Source organism: Ochotona princeps, chromosome X, assembly GCF_030435755.1.
Source record: "Ochotona princeps isolate mOchPri1 chromosome X, mOchPri1.hap1, whole genome shotgun sequence".
NCBI lineage: Eukaryota > Metazoa > Chordata > Mammalia > Lagomorpha > Ochotonidae > Ochotona > Ochotona princeps.
Window position 1 is genome coordinate 37979934 of NC_080865.1, and position 16726 is coordinate 37996659.

At 39.9% G+C, this 16726-nt stretch overlaps 2 protein-coding genes across 2 annotated transcripts in view; both read left to right on the top strand.

Moving 5' to 3' along the window:
• The window catches only part of MTMR8 (myotubularin related protein 8), a 92350-nt gene that overhangs the window by 30628 nt on the left and 44996 nt on the right, over window positions 1-16726 (top strand). Inside the window, 6 exon segments of the mRNA XM_058658791.1 lie at window positions 4089-4217; window positions 5650-5688; window positions 5690-5785; window positions 13522-13652; window positions 14977-14995; window positions 14997-15089. Of these exon segments, the coding sequence (XP_058514774.1) occupies window positions 4089-4217; window positions 5650-5688; window positions 5690-5785; window positions 13522-13652; window positions 14977-14995; window positions 14997-15089 (507 nt within the window).
• On the top strand, window positions 6190-7959 carry LOC131478506 (glycosyltransferase-like domain-containing protein 1). The gene has a single exon (XM_058658491.1). The coding sequence runs from the start codon at window positions 6213-6215 to the stop codon at window positions 7482-7484; it is 1272 nt and encodes a 423-aa protein (XP_058514474.1). The 5' UTR covers window positions 6190-6212; the 3' UTR covers window positions 7485-7959.

Genomic DNA, 16726 nt, shown 5'->3' on the forward strand with positions numbered 1-16726 from the left:
TAGAAACTCAGTGTTAGGTGGTATCTCATTGATGTTTTAATTTGAATTTCCCTTATTGCCAGGGAGCTTGAGCATTTTTTCATATGTTTATTTGCCATTTGGGATTGTTCCTTTGTGAAATGTCTGCCCATTTCCCTCAATTCAATCCATAATGATGTTAATTATTGCAGATGGTATATTAGTGCTTTTATTTGACTGGGAAGATACTCTGCTGACTCTGCCCTCAGACCAGAGAGGGTCTTCCCAATAAGTAGATGGACTTGTCTGGACTATGGGATGTTGGACTCTATGCTTGGCAAATTCTTGCAGGGAGGGAATTTCAACTAAACTTGAACTATGGTTATGCAGCGGGGTGGAGGAACCCACCATGGGGGGAGGGTGGGGGGGAGAATCCCAGATTCTATGTAATTACAACACAATGTAATTAATGAATAAATTTAATAAAAAAAAAAGAAACTCAGTGTTTTTATTAGGAACTCTGCCTAGAGTTTTCAAACATTCTGGAGCCCACCAAAGAAGCAGATGTTCAACATAAGCCATATTTTTTATAGAGTCTAGACACAGTGAACCATTTCTACCAATTAGGTAGCAATGGGACACCCTCCTGAAATCCAGTTCTCGGGCACAGCCAAGTGGAAACCTTGCAGGTACATATTCTAAGGATAACAGACCCACTACGATAGTTTATAATGCACAGATTCATTGGAGTTTAAGTGAAATCTATGAATTTTTTATATTTAAGTTGTTTCCAGTTTTTCTCTGCCATAACGAGACTATAATTGCTTTCTGGTGCCGCAATTTTGAGTTTCCAATATTTTCTACATAGTCTAGACACAGTGAACCACTCTTACTAATTAGCTGTCACTTAGCAGGGCTATGTGTGAGGTGGCTTGTTAGGTGTAAGTAGAGATGGGGTGAATTCTGTCCAGTTGAAATAAATGTTCAGTAAGTCCTGAATGAGGTCTAAAATATCCATATTATCCTTCAAATATGTATGGTCTTCTGAGCCGAATGAGAAGCCCCATGTATTTATCTTGGTGTAACCTGTTTGTCCAAAGTCAAAGAAAGTGATGGATAGAAACATTTTCTTTCTCAAATGGTCCACATACTGAGGACATTGACTAATAAACTATGCAGAGAATTTTTTAATCTAATGTATCTTGAATTATTTCTGCCTATTTAAAAATAATCTATTTATGGGAGATAGTCTTGCAAATTAATGCATGTATACAATGTTTAATGACCAAATCAGAATAATTCACATTTCCATGTCCTCAAATAGTGTTTCTTTTTTTGACCATTTCACTATAAAAGTAAGTTTTAAATTCATTTTAAATTTTAAATTAATTCCAGACCATTAAAACTAGAATAGTAGCATAACATTCTTAAGCTTTGGTTTACAAAGATATAAAAGTTTTACAAAACTATGTTTGTAGTACAGATAAGTATTTCTTTTTATTTTTGTTTTAATTGTTTCCATTTTAATTTTAGCTCCCAAGTATTAGGGGGAATATCCATATTTGTCTTTCTGGGTCTGACTTATTTCAATCAACAAGATGTCCTCCAGATGAAAGTATTACTGCAAATGATAGATTTTCATTATTTTTTATGGCTGAATAATATGTCAGTGAATATACATACATTTTCTTTATCCTTTCACAGCTGATGAACACCTTGGTTGATTCCAAATTCTGATTATTGTGAATGATGCTGCTATAAACATGGCAGTGCAGGTATCTCTTTGTGTCATTGTGTTCATATTTTTGGGTATACACTCACTAGGGGTTTTGCTGGATTGCTGAATCATACGAAAAATTTATTTCTAGTTCTTTAAGAAATCTCTGTACTGTTTTCCATAATGAGTGAACTAATTTACATTCTCACTAATCTTTGCCCACATTTGTTATTCTCTGTGTTTTAGATTTTAGCCATTTTGATATGGATGAGCTTATATCTCATGTGGTTTTGATTTGCATTTCCCTGATGGCTAATGATGTTGAGTATTTTTAAAAATATGTTGACCATTTGCATATCTTTTTTTAAGAAATGTCTTAAAATTTTTTTGCCCATTTCTCAACTAGACTTTTTAAAATTGTTGTTGGGTTTTTAAAGTTGAAGATATATTCAAATGTTAATCCTTTGTCAAATAGGTGGCTTCAAAATGTTTTTTCCCATTCTGTTACCTGTCTCTCCACTCAATTGATCATTTCTTTTGCTGTGCAAAAGCTTTTGAATTTGACAGAGTCCCATTTTTTCTTTTAGAAAAAATTATTTGAAAGGCACAGTTACAGAGGGGAAGAGACAGAGAAATCTTCCATCTGCTGGTTTATTCCCTGGATAGATGGAGCTAAGCCAGTCCAAAGTCAGGAGCCAGCTTCCTCTGGGCTTCCCACATGAGTGCAGGGGACCCAGCACTTGGGCCAACCTCAGCTGTCTTCCCAGGCACATTAGCAGGGAGTTGGACCCAAATTGGAACAGTCAGGATTTGAACCAACACCACAGGCTGCAGCTTCACCCTGATACCACAGTGCTGGCTGGTGTTCCATTTGTTTAGTTTTGCTCTTGTTGCCTGTGCTTTGGGGGTTCTTATCCAAGAAATCATCCCCTACACCCATGTCTTAGAGTGTTTTCCCTGTGTTTTATTCTAATAACTTCATAGTGTCAGCTCGTAAGTTTAGATTTGGTGCAACTTGGGTTTATTTTTGTACGTGGTGAGATATGGACCTAATTTTATTCTTCTACATATACATCTGGTTTTGACAGCACCATCTTTTTAATATATTATCCTTACTCCTCTGTATGGTCTGAGCACTTTTGTTAAAGCTCAGTTGACTGTATATACTTATATGGATTAATTTCTGGGCTCTTCATTCTATTGCACTGTTCTATATGTCACATGTTATGCAGGACAATGCTGTTTTAATTACTGTAGATTTGTGGTATACTTTGAAATTAGGTATTGTGATGACTCCAGCTTGATTTTTCTTGTTCCCCAATTACTTTGGCTATTCTGGGTCATTTTTACTCCATATGAATTTAAGGATTACTTTTTCTAATTATGTAAAAAAAGCCATTGTTATTTTTTATAGAAATTGCATTGAATCTGTAGATTGCTTTGTATAGTATAGACATTTTAATGATATTGATTCCCTTTCCATTTTTTTGTGTGTCCTTGATGATTTCTTTCATCAATGTGTGCTAATTTTCATGGTAGAGATCGTTCATTTTGGTTTAATTTATTCCTAAGTATTTGATTTTTGTCACTATTGTGAATAGATTCTTTCTTGGATTCTTTTTTGTCCATCATTAGCATACAATAGCTACTATTTTAAATATGTTTTTATGTTTATTTTATAATGTACAACCTCCATTAACTGAGTTGATTTCTATGTGTTAGGAAATTTCAAAGTCTTCTCTAGCCATTTGTTTGATCAGTTATTAAACATTGGGTCTTTTCTATACTTAAAGCGATTAGAATTTTGCTTGAGCAGATCCATGCTGTTACAATATTTTGTTAACTTCTCTTTGGAAAGTTAGATTTTGGTAACCACTAAAGGCAGATAAATTTAAGCAAATGTGTCAGTCTTTTTATAGAAAAATGTATACCTAAAATGTTAATACCTTCACCCATTAATGTTTCGAGGGCCCTCCAGATAGGCATGAACCAGTATGCAGTCTATGAAGGAATAAACATACTTCCCATCCACACTTTCTACACACCTACCTCACACTTGAGTCTTTTTATTGTAATTTACTTGCTTATAGCCTCCATTGTTTTTCGCTCTGATAGACAAATATGTGAATTTCAGAGTAGGATTATGTGTGCTTCTGCCAGTGATTTTAGTTATCCACAAGATAAATTTTGTCCTTGTATGTCTCTATGCCTTTTTTTTTTTTAATGGAACTTAGTGGCATACTTGCAAAAATTCTCTGCCAAAGATATTTTTGTTTCTGTTTCTGAGGAGTGGATTATTCTAATAGTGAATACCAGTCAGTTAATGCTTGTTGTTTTCTAATGCCAATCTGTTGCTAGCAAAAGAAAAACATAAAATATATATGCATGTATATATTTATGATTTATTTTTCAGACATGCAGTACTTAGCCACCTGAAATAGTGATTCCTAAATCTGTTACACTGGAGACAGTGGTTGAAAGTTCAGAGTTTAGAAGTAGAGAACATGTCCCTGTACTCTCCTACCTTTACAAAGAAAACAATGTGAGTTAAACAGACTCTTTTAATGATCATTAACTTGTCTCTAGAATACCTGGGTTTAATTGTTAACATGCCACTATGCTAGGTGTGTGACCTTAAGCAATTTTTCCAATTTTGACTTTTGAGAGGGTCACGTAAGGGTAAAATACATATGTGCTGTATAAATTATAAAATGTTCAGGTGTTAAGTGGCATTTTACAGTGCGAATGTGCTAATTTGCTTTCTTCCTATGGGTAGCAGCTTAGTAAGATGTTGAAGAATAGTAGGAAATTAGTAGTATGAGAAGATATTTGGAAACTGTGGCCTTCCGCTAGAATACAGATGTCCTTCATTCTTTTCTGCCTGCTTTCATTGCAGAATAGTAGGAGAAAAGAACTTTACTTCTGTATTTAAGTTCCCTCATGTAGGAAATGATAATAGGCCTCATCTCTTATAGTAACTCTGAGATCTGGGGTTGAACAAAGAGTTACATTCTTACATGGGTAAGTAAACAGTATAAGTGTAGTGCTGCAGTTGGGTGTACTTGTATCACATTATCAAAGCAAACAGACTCCTTCAAAACCACATTAAAGTATATTGAAACCCATTAACTAATTATTACCAGACAAACCTGCTAGGTGGCTGTGTTGTTTTACTTTGAATCAGCTTGAAACAAACCAGTCCTCTGATTTATCATGAGACTAATGAACTTCTCTAAATCTCTAGATCTTTGCTATGTTTTGAATTCTGCTACTATTCAAACCTCTGACTTAAATGAGTGATATTACTGGAACTATAATAGTGGATAGTTTGAGAAAAATAACTAGTCAATCCTGTATGGAGAACAGAATATTATTAAGGAAATGCTCAGGTGTGATTTTTTTTTTTTAATAGTCTGATTTGGACCCGGCGTGATGGCATAGTGGTTAAGGTCCTTGCCTTGAATACAACAGGATCCCATATAGGCGCCGGTTCTAATCCCAAGCAGCTCCACTTCCCATCCAGCTCTCTGCTTGTGGCCTGGGAAAGTGGTTGAGGATGGCCCAAAACTTTGGGACCCTGCACCCGCGTGGGAAACCCCATGAAGAGGCTCCTGGCTTTGGATTGGCTCAGCTCCAGCTGTTGCGCTCACTTGGGGAGTGAATCAGACTGAAGATCTTCCTCTCTGTCTCTCCTCCTCTGTGTATCTGCCTTTCCAATAAAAATAAATAAGTAAATCTTTAAAAAAATAAATAAAATAGTCTGATTTGCCAAAACTGAGTTGGGAGTCATCCATATACCTTTGGAAAGTCACAGGCTGAATCCGGTATCAGTGGAATGACTGGGTTTTCTCTGGTCACTATCATGAGTCAGCTTTTCTTCTGCCTCTGCTTAGCAAATGTGGAGTCAAGGGGGATTTTTGACCAGCTGAGGATGCTATCACTCAACTCTCAACTGTCATGCTTTTTCCTTACAGGCTTCCATTTGCCGCTGTAACCAGTCAGTTGTGGATTTTACATGCACTCTGTAGAGATGATGAGCTTTTAGTAGAAGCCATTGGCCAAGCAAACCCAGGAAACCAGGTTATGTATGTCATAGACACAAGACCAAAGGTCAGTGACGTCTATGATATTACAATCCCTGTCTCCACATATTGAAACTTGCAGTGTGATTAAATGAGTTTTGTCAGACATTGCAGAAGATCATCTGAGGAAGCCATTTAGAGCTCCTTTTATAAACTTTTCACTGTAAAGGGAGGTGGTTAGAAAGTACTTTGAACAACATTCTGAGTTGAAGGTTCCTTTGCATAGTCTCATCTTTTTCACTAAATCTGTTCCTCAAGCAGAATTGTTGCTAGTCCTCTGCTGTAGTAGAAATATACTATCAGAAAGAGAATGAAGATGGCAGAATAGGGTAACGACCTGTTTAAATAGAGAAACATTACCGGCCGGCGGCGGGGCCGCGCCGGTGGCCAGGAGGGAGAGAGCAGGAGGAGGAGGAGGAGGAGGAGGAGGAGGCTGTGAAGATTTGAATTTGCCAATGAGTGTTCTTATCATTGAAGCGTTCTATGGAGGCTCCCACAAACAGCTGGTAGATCTGCTCCTGGAAGAGTTACCAGACTGTGTCCTCTACACCCTTCCTGCCAAGAAATGGCATTGGAGAGCAAGGACATCAGCTTTATACTTCTCTCAGAATGTTCCCATCAGTGAACATTACAGGATCCTTTTTGCAAGCTCAGTGCTTAACCTGACGGAACTGGTTGCCCTTCGGCCTGACCTTGGAAAATTGAGAAAGATTCTGTATTTCCATGAGAACCAATTGGTATACCCTGTCAAGAAATGTAAGGAGAGGGATTTCCAGTATGGATACAACCAGATTCTTTCATGCCTCGTGGCTGATGTGGTGGTGTTCAACTCAGTGTTTAATATGGAGTCATTTCTGAATTCCATTGGAAGATTTATGAAGCTGATTCCTGACCACAGACCCAGGGATCTGGAAGGCATCATTAGGCCCAAGTGCCAGGTTATTTACTTTCCCACCAGGTTTCCTGATGTGAGCAGCCCCCTGGAAATACACCTGATAAACCAGCAAAAGGTGGCCCAAGTACTTTGGCCTATGCACTCACATGTGAGTGCTGGAAGAAGCTACAAACTCTGGGCTCCAGGCATGACCAAGCCCCAGCTATTGGGGCTTTTCAGATTCATGCCCAAGCACAAAAGAGCCCATCTGCAGAAGATGCTCAGCCTTAAAGAAAATGGTGATACCCCTCCATCCATGGGCCCTCGTTTCCAGAGACAGCCAAGAGAGTCTGGGAATACACAGAAGAATGTAAAATCACAGGATGATGTACAGCCTGGCCTGCAGGTTGCACAAGAGGAAATGCTAGGTAACTCATTGGTGCAGGAGACAGGCTTGGCAAAGTCCAACTCATCAGCTACTTCAAGCTCTCATCTTGGAGAAACTATGCGAAATCTGACTCTTACTCCCTGTCTCATTTTGGGTGAAGTTGATGACCAACAAAGACCATTGCACATTGTCTGGCCTCATAGGTGGGAGCACGATAAAGATCCAGAGAGTTTTTTTAAAGTATTAATGCATCTTAAGGATTTAGAACTGAATTTCCACGTTTCTGTCCTTGGAGAAACATACACAGATGTCCCAGATATATTTTCAGAGGCCAAAAAGGCACTGGGATCTTCCGTCTTACACTGGGGCTACTTACCCAGCAAAGAGGACTATTTCCAAGCACTGTGCATGGCTGATGTTGTCATCTCAACAGCTAAGCATGAATTCTTTGGAGTGGCAATGTAAGTTCTTTCTGTTTGTGGAACAAGGTAATGCAGTCTCTAATCAGTCTTCATGTGTGCATTTACTAACAATGAATGTCAAATTATACATCCTCATGCCGTGATCAAAGGAATGTAATGGATTATCACTTTACCTCGTCAGTACTACATATGTGGATGATTGTTAGGCTTGTCCAATGAGCCTATTTCATTTCCCCCTGCCCCTCCATACAATCTTGGAAAGGTATAAGGGCCAACCTTTGTGATACCTTCTCTCAAAAGCCAGAATTCAACTTTCTGTTGTGGGTCTGTGAGTCCAAACTTTTGATCAGATCCTCCTCCTCCTTGACATACTGTGCAGATTTTTACAACTCCCCCAAAGATCACCTGCCTCTTAAGAGAAATCCTGAGACTAATGTGATTCTGGGAAAAAAAAAAAAAAAAAGAATGATGTGTTGTGCACATCAGTGGTCTGTAATGTCCTCCCTCTCATCCTGAAGGACAAGAAGGAAGCACACAGGGCAGATAAATGAGTAAAATGAACATTCTCTAATAGACTTCAGGTGAGTGGGAGTCAATGCTTCTAAAAACCTGAATGGGAAGCATAAAAATATCAAGGCCTTTTCTTCCCTAACAAAGTGACAAAACTGTGGACATTTCTAATAATGTTTAATAGATGGACATAAAGCAAGCATGTGAGTGTTAGAAATATACCTTGGCTTTTTCTCAGGTGTAAAAAAAAAAAAAGAAACATTACCAGTGTGAAGCAGAGAGGGCACATTCCAGGAAATAGGAGAGGACAGAATGACAGCAGGGGGCACCTGGAGAGTGACAGACATGGGAAAGCAGTGGACACAATGGTGTGGTGTTGCGGGACAATACCCCAGCATCATTCAACGAGCAGTGATCTGAACTACACTGGCAACAAGGTGGGAAGAGGCATTCACCAGGAGCTCAGGAGGTGAACCCAAACAAAGAACTGCCCATCCTGCTGGTCTGTTTCATTTGACCAGGAGCAGAGACAGAGTGGCAGGTCCCAGATAGGCAGTTTGGGAACAGGGTGGATCAAAGCCCAGTCCACCCCCCTAGCACCAAATCGGGTGCCATTTTGTGTAGGGAGGCAAAGGCTATGGGACAGCACTGTGCGTGCACTGAGCTGAGAGTAAACTCATTTCTGGATCAGTGAACTGTAACAACGTGGCATGCTACAGGTTCCATCCAAGACAGGTCCAGGTAGCCCTTAGACCTGATGGCTAGCAGATCAAGAACTCTAGTAGTGGCACATCAGGTGCAATTTCGTATGGTGTGGTAAAAGCTGTAACACTGCAGGGACAACAGTGAACTGCGCAGGTGCTGAGTTGGGAGCAAACTCACTGAGCCCAGTGCATTGCTATGGTCCCACATCAAAAATAATACCGACTTTGGCATCAAACTGTTCAAAGTAGGTTCATGTGACCCTAAGACCTAACATCCAACAGGTTTTGGCAAGGTCAGCACCAACAACAACCTAGCTATATAGGATACCTGGTGTCTCCCTAATCCTGGGAACTGCTCGAACATGAAGTGAGAGAAAGGTTGTACAGACAATGGTGCACCCTCAGCATGGTATTGCAGGAGTTGGAGAGTGGTGAGCCAGGAGGCTACCGAGACCATGGTGAAGTCTAACATAAGAATCCAGGCCTAAAACTCGCTGGAGGGAGTGGCACAAGTGACTGCTAACAAAGAGCCATGTACCAACCACAATAAGTAAAATCAAATTGTAGACCTGTGAGTGACAGACTTTAGAAACCTGTCCCAAGGAAAAGAATCTGATAACCTTCCCCAAGGAGAGGAATCTGACAATCTTGGTACAGTGACCAAGAGCAAGAGACAGAGGAACAATGAATATTACTGAAGACTCCCCTGCGAAGCAGAAAACGTCTTTGCCAATCTCAGATAACTGAGGAATACATTGAGAAAATGGAGGATACAGAATTCAAAACACTTGTTATAAAACTTCTTATCAACAATGAGAAGCACATAATATAGGAGTTCAAGGAATGTAAGGAATATGTCACACAGGAAAGAAATCAAATGAAAGCTGATATATCAGAAATGAAGAATACAGTAGAGCAAATGAAAAGTACAGTGGAGAGTCTCTCAATAGAATGAAGGAAGCAGCAGGAAGATCTCAGAATTGGAAGATATTTTCTGTCCTAGAAGGAAATAATTTTACTTATGATTTGATGTAAGAGTGTTGTTGACTAGGAGGTTTCATTGCTAGGTAGTGATTGCTAACCTAGTAGGTTAGAGCTAAGCCTAAGCCAGATGGTTGTGGCTTCAGAGTTGAGCAGTTGGATATGTATGAAACTACATTGTAGCCTTAAACAATTCTTTGCTCCATTTGCTCTCACTGGCTTTTTTCACAGAGCCACCTAGGAATGACTGGGCCCAAAAGAGAAAATAATTTCCCTTTCTGCTCAGACATCATCCTTATAGTATCGCAGAAGCTTACTATTTTGTTTTAATCTCTTACTATTTTGTTTCAATCTCTCATTCTTTTTCTGAAAAAAAAAAAAAGATTTCTTTTTATTTGAAAGGCAGATTAACAAAAAGGGTCAGGGGGAAGTCTTAATCCACTGGTTCACTCCCCAAGTGGCCACAGCAGCCAGAGCTGAGCCAGTCCAAAGTCAGGAGCCAGGAGCTTCCTCCAGTTCTCCCATGTGGGTGCAGGAGCCCAAGCGTCAAGGTCATCCTCCTCTGTCTTCCCAGGTCATAAGCAGGGAGCTGGACTGTAAGTGTAATAATCAGGACATGAATCAGTGGCCTTAGTGGGTACTGGCACCACAGGTGGAGAATTAGCATACTATACCACCACACAATCCCCCACATCTTACATTCTTTAAAAATTGTATATTGATTTGAGAGATGGAAAAGGACCAATATCCCATCTGCTGGTATAATACCCAAAAGCCCACTATGGCTGGGACTGGGCCAGGTCCAGACAAGAGAGTCAAAGCATGGCACTCAGTCCAGCTATCCCAGTTGGATGGCAGGGACCCAACTACTTGATTTACCACTTTGTTGCCTCCCAGGTTCCGCCATACATTAGCAGGAAAGTGAATTCAAGAGCCATAGCTGCAACTCAAACCCAGCAGTGTGACATTTTATGCTGGCATCCAATGTGATCTCTTAAATAGATAAGCCAAATACCTGACCCCTGCATCTGACATTCCAAGATTGGCAAGAACTGAATCAAATACATCTTTTATCAGGATTGAATATTCTTGGGCCCAGTGCAGTAGCTATTAGCTAAAAGTCTTCACCTTGCATGTACCAGGATCCCACATGGCCACTGATTCATGTCCTGGAGGCCCTGCTTCTCATCCTGCTCCCTACTTGTGGCCTGGAAAAGCCATTGAGGACAGCCCAAAGCCTTGGTAGCTTGTACCCGCATGGGAGACCCGGAAGAATCTCCTGGCTCCTGACTTTGGGTCAGCTCAGCTCTTGCAATTTTGGCCACTTGAGGAGTGAACCAGCAATGGAAGATCCTTCTCTCTGTCTCCTCTGTGTAAATCTGATCTCCCAATAAAAAATAAATCTTTAAAATAAGTGATTGCATTTTTTTTAAATGGTAAACTAAAAGATGAGGGTGTTTTGTTCAAATTCAAAAATTAGAAACTGCTCTTATTTTCCTCTGTTAAATGCAAGTAAATTAATGCAACCAAGTATAACTGGCACTTTTCTATTTCTAGATGATTTGATTTAAATACTTAGTAGAAACTGTTATAGTGATGAAAATCTGTTCTTGGCAATTAGACAAAGTTGAAATTGAGTGTTTAGTCCTTTACCATATGATCTTGGGAAAATTGGTTCACCTTGCTGAGGCTATTTTTCTTGTGGAAAGAATAATAAACCCTAAGAGGCTATACTGAAACTTTGATAAGACAGTGTATGGGAAGTATCTGGTGCATAGTAGGAACTCAGAAAGTATTGCATTTTCCTCTACCTGAACATTAATATGTAGCTGCTTGACTCCAGATCCTCTGGATGTATTACCAAGAGTACACACTGGCACAAGTGTAGCTACCTACCTGTGTTGGCTATCTGACCTACCGAAACCTGTATATGGACTTGTGTAATTAGTGTTTTGTTTACTAAAGCATCAATCATAGAAAATTTTATTGTTTCTTGGTGGCTATTGCTTGTACTGGTAAGCAGGTGTGTGTTTTTGTTTTGTTTTGTTTGAAAGGCAGAGAAAGATACAAAAACAGAGACAAATTCTATGTAGTGTTTCATTCTCCAAATGTCCAAAACATCTAAGACCAAAGTTAGAAGTCCAGAACTCAGTTTGGTTTTCCGTTGTGCATAGAAGGGACTCAGGCTACTTGAGCCAACACCACCTGCCTCTAACAGAATGCATTATTAGGAAACTGGAATGGAGAGAGAAGCTGGAACTCAAAGCCAAGCAACCTCTTAATTGCTGTGCCATGTGCCTTCCCCCAACAGGTGTTCTTTTGACATTTGTCATTAAGTTAATGAAAGTTCAGACACCATCAGAAATTACCCTCACCGTTCTTCATTTCACTAGTGTCTTATAGTCTAAACAGAATATATTGACAATTTAACCTCATTTTCTCTACATAAACTAACATGAGTAGTCTATGCCTTGAGGTTTTTGCACTCCTTTACATTAGTAGAAGAGTTGTGCAATGGCCGCATATGTGCTCCTCGTTCCTTTGGAGATATAAAATATGGTAGATGAGAAACATATCCAGACAGCAGACACTCAGTTGTAAGATGGTCCTAATGCTATGGTCCTTGGCTGCTTTATAATTATTGTATTTATATAGATACTCTGAAAAATTTCATTTCCTCCTTGCCCTGCCCAATATTCTTTTTCAAAAACATTTATTTATTTATTTGAAATGTTAGCTAACAGGAAGAGGGAGAGACAGATAAATCATTCTGTGGTTCACTCCTAAAATGGCTGCACTGGTCAGGACTGGGCCAGATTGAAGCCAGGAGCCTGGAGCTTCATCCAGGTCTGTCATGTGGGTACAGGAGCCCGAGGACTTGAACCATCTTCTACTGCTTTCCCAAGTGCATTAGCAGGGATCTGGATCAGAAGCAGAGCAGTTGGGATTCCAGCCAGCAAACCACTTGGGATACCAGCGTCTCAAGCAGTGTCTTAACTGGCTGTGCCACAACGTAGGTCCCCTGGCTCAGTATTCTTCAGATGATCTAGAAATTCTCTAGTGGAAACAAGCTGAATATGATATTAAGACAACTGTTTGTATCTACATTTCAATTTTCCCAGGGCATAAAAGTCATTTATCTTCCGCAGTTATGTTTTAGACATTTTTCTAGAGTAGCAATTTAAAATTGGTCCTGACATTCTGAACTTCTTTTTAGAACTTCTCAGTCGTGAAGAGTTTTGAATTCCTGCGTGTTTCTTAGTACAAAGTCTTGTCAGCTGAGAACTCAGTTGTTTGTTATAGGCAGCTCAAGGTGATTATTTTGGGTCAGCTATCCTCACAGTTATAATCTTCTTAATTTCAAGGAAGACTTAAATAATAAAGCAAATTACTAAGTATTTCTGTCTCTTCTTGTGAGTTATTATTCAGATAAAAGCTGGTGAAATTTTCCTTATTCCAGAGTGTGTCTAATATGCTTTAGCTTCTTTTTAAGTAGGATTCAATTCATTAAAAGAAAAAAAAAAAGCCGTCATTTGTTTATTTGAAAGGAAAAGTTAATGTGAGGAAGAGACAGAAAAAAATCTTCCATGTGCTGGTCAACTTCCCGAATGGCTATAAAAGCTAGAGCTTGAACAGGCTTAAGCCAATTAAATTTCCCACATGGGTGCAGGAGCCTAAAGATTTGGGCCATGTTTAATTGTTTTCCCAGTCACATTAGTGAACTGGCACCCCTGTGGGATGTTCGCTTTGCAGGCAGCAGTTAACACTGAGCAGTAATGCCAGCCCTCAATGAGTAGGATTTAAAACTATTTAGAATGAAGCACTGAGATTGAATGCCATTATTTCGTCATCTGGTCTATTTTATTATGTCTTTCATGATTACAGTTGAATGCCATGGTCAGCTGAGCAGCTGAGAAGGTATAAGAGAATGAAGACTACTATGCCAACATTCATGTCAGATCCATGGACATTGAGAACATCCATGTGATGCAGAGCATCCTGCAGAAACTCTTCAGAAGGTACAGGGATTTTTCTTTGACAAAACCAGAAGCCATATCTTTGCATTATTACAAAGCAAAATGTATCCCAGATTTGGGTTTGGAGTAAAACATAAAAAGCAAGCACATGGGCAGAGTCAATAAATGATGAGGTGTTTACAAGTGTCATATGAATGCGTCTTGCATACTGCTGAATTCGACCGCTTATCATCTGGAAGAGGATTAATGTATTCATTTTCATGACTCAGTGAGGTCTGTCTGGGTGTAGCTGCTGTGGAGATGACTTCCTTCAATAAAATTGCTGGTGTTCAGGAGTGGGGAGGCTGGTGTAAGGACTAATGCTTCATCGTCATCAAGGGAAGTATAACTTGGTTGAACCAACTACAAGGAGTCACTGGGATTTTTGTCCCCGTGCTAATCAAGCTGAATGCAGACTTCAAAGTAACAACGCAAATGTCAGGCAATTTTGGTCATTTGTCGTCACTGAAAAATAATTAGGGTCAGAATGAAGAAAAAAATGAATGGAGGCCTTGCAGCTCCTAGATTTAGAATATTTCCCAAATTTCTCCCAAAACTGCAACGCAGGATTCCATGAAGTGGCATACCAACTCAGCAAGGGACCCTCAAAACGTGCATTCTTTAGTTAACTCCGTGTTCTTCCTGTTTTCTTCCATTTTGTACTAATGTGATCTGCCAGGACCTCCCCCTTGTACCATATAGCCTCTCTCCTCAGTCTCCATCCCTTTTAAGATAGCTGTGTCCCCCTTCCTTAAATCTCTTGCTGGTTTTTTGTTTGTTTGTTTGTTTGTTTGTTTCTTCTCCCAAGCCTGTTGAAGGAAGAAAAGCCTGTTGAAGAGAGGAAACTTTCTTAGACTTTTGAGGGAAAAGATTGCCCCCTGCTGGATTACCAGTGCAAAGTGCATTAATTTCGTAAATTGTTTTCCTAATGTTGAGATACATAGGGCTTCAGGCAGTATAGGTAGCATGTGGGAGTAGAAATTGCTGTTAAGGGCCTGCAGAGCGACCAGTGGATGGGATTAGGATTGGGATCAGATATGCTTGCTAATCAGAGCACGTGTGTTTTCCTGTAGATGTTGATTCGCTCTTCTACTTCTCTTTTCGAGAGATTTTTAAGGACTTGGGGGACTGTGGGTTCTACAGATTAAGAAAGCAGAGACCCATGCTGGAAGCCCTAGGAGGATATGGCCTTACTCTCTCCTTAATCACTCAGCCCTTCTGTGCCTCAGTTTTCCTCATTTACAAAATGGGATCCACTTTCTCCCCTTCCTAGATGAATAGACTTACATGACTGAATTTCAATCTCTGCTTCCTTTTCTGCCTTAGTTTGTGAATTGAAAACACCCAACAATGAGAGAATTTCTTAGCAGCCTGGAGAGCTCAGGGTAGTCGAGACACATGAAAGCTACTATGGATGCTGGAATTTTCATTACAAAGGTAACACTCAGGACTTTCAGGAACTTGCACTGGCTTTAATGGTGCAGTCTCCGGAGGTGGTGGTGTGCCGTGGTGAGAAACTATTGAGAAGATACCTAGTGTCTGGGCTCAACTCTGCCCCCAATTCACTGAATACCCTTGGGCGAGTTTCTTTTTCTCTGAGAGCCTCAGTTTGTCCATTTGTGTAACAAAGTGGTTGGACAAGAACCTAATAAAACTTTTAGTGGATCCACAGACTTTTGGGAAAATAATTAATCTCCGCTTGTGAAAAATGCATATATGACCATACATATGGAAAATGTGTCTCAATTTCAGGGCATCCACAGACCCTAGCACATCAAAGATTAAAAATAGGAGGTCCTATAATGGTCCTTTCATTTCAGTTACTGTATGATGTAGTTTTGTATTGTCAGGTACCACATGAACATTAGGTGTGAAATAAATGCAGAGTTGTAACTTACAAGATTTTTTAAGAGCTTTGTATATAAAATCAGATTTAAAAAAAAAAAAAATATCTAGGTCTGCCTCCTTATGCAGTCACACTGAACTTAGGTTGACCCACTTGATTAATTCTGACCATCAGAAACTTGGCCTCCATGTAATTTGTTAGGTAATTTTTAGTATACATTTTCTCATTTTGAAGTTTTGTTCTACGTATCACTATGTAAGAGCTCTCCCTCTTCACCCCACCCACGTTGATAGAAGAAATGAGAGAATGACTTTTCACTCCTGTGCTGTCATTTTCTCACTTGAAGAAATAAAATACGTAAGTTATGGCTTAAGAAGTATGAAGAGTGTGTAATTTACCGACTTACAGAGCTAGCCCTAATGTCTCCGCCTTCCCAGTTCTGTTACATATACTTTCATTGTAATGTTATTATGTTGACTATGTTACTCTGTCAGTTGGTTTTAGGCCATTTTTAAAGCATTCTTTGCCCTGTTTTTTGTTCATATGTCCTGCCAGTACATCTGTATTCCCTTTCTGAAGCCAAATTTATTATATGTTATCTGTGTCTCCCGTCCCGCAGAAGAAATCACCCGATACTGGAGAGCGTTTCAGAGGCACTTTTATTCCAACCTTCAGTTCCCTCCTTTTGGGCAGAAGCCCCTGGCTTATATATCCCTCCTATCCGTTAAATCCGTTACCCAGAAGCCTTCAGTTAAGTCAGTTAAGTCTGTTATTTCCGTTACACAGAGAACCTCTTCACCCCTCCCCCAAGGCCCCTGGCTATCTCTCCATCCTCCAGTCAGCTTACATGCCTGAGGCAAGCAGTAAAGGGCCAATCACAGGGCACTTCCTGAAACCTGTCTCCAAGAGGAAGTAGGGTCCAGGCGCCATCTTAGGGCAGGGCACTGTCAGTGCTCCCAACAATATGTAAGAGAGAGTGAAAAAGAAGGAGGAGGTTTGATAGTACAAACTCATAAATATTGGTTGAATTAAAACGAATGAAACGAAAAAGACAGGCTTGGGTTTCACAAGTATTCCGTGCTCCCTATCTCTGCTAACATCTAGGCAGTTATCCCAATTTTGAGAGAGTATCAGCCTTGAATTCTCACTCCTCCCTGCTTAGAAATTGTCATGCCCTATTTGCTTCAAATATATTCTCAAATCTTCACATTTTCCCCCCCACATTTTA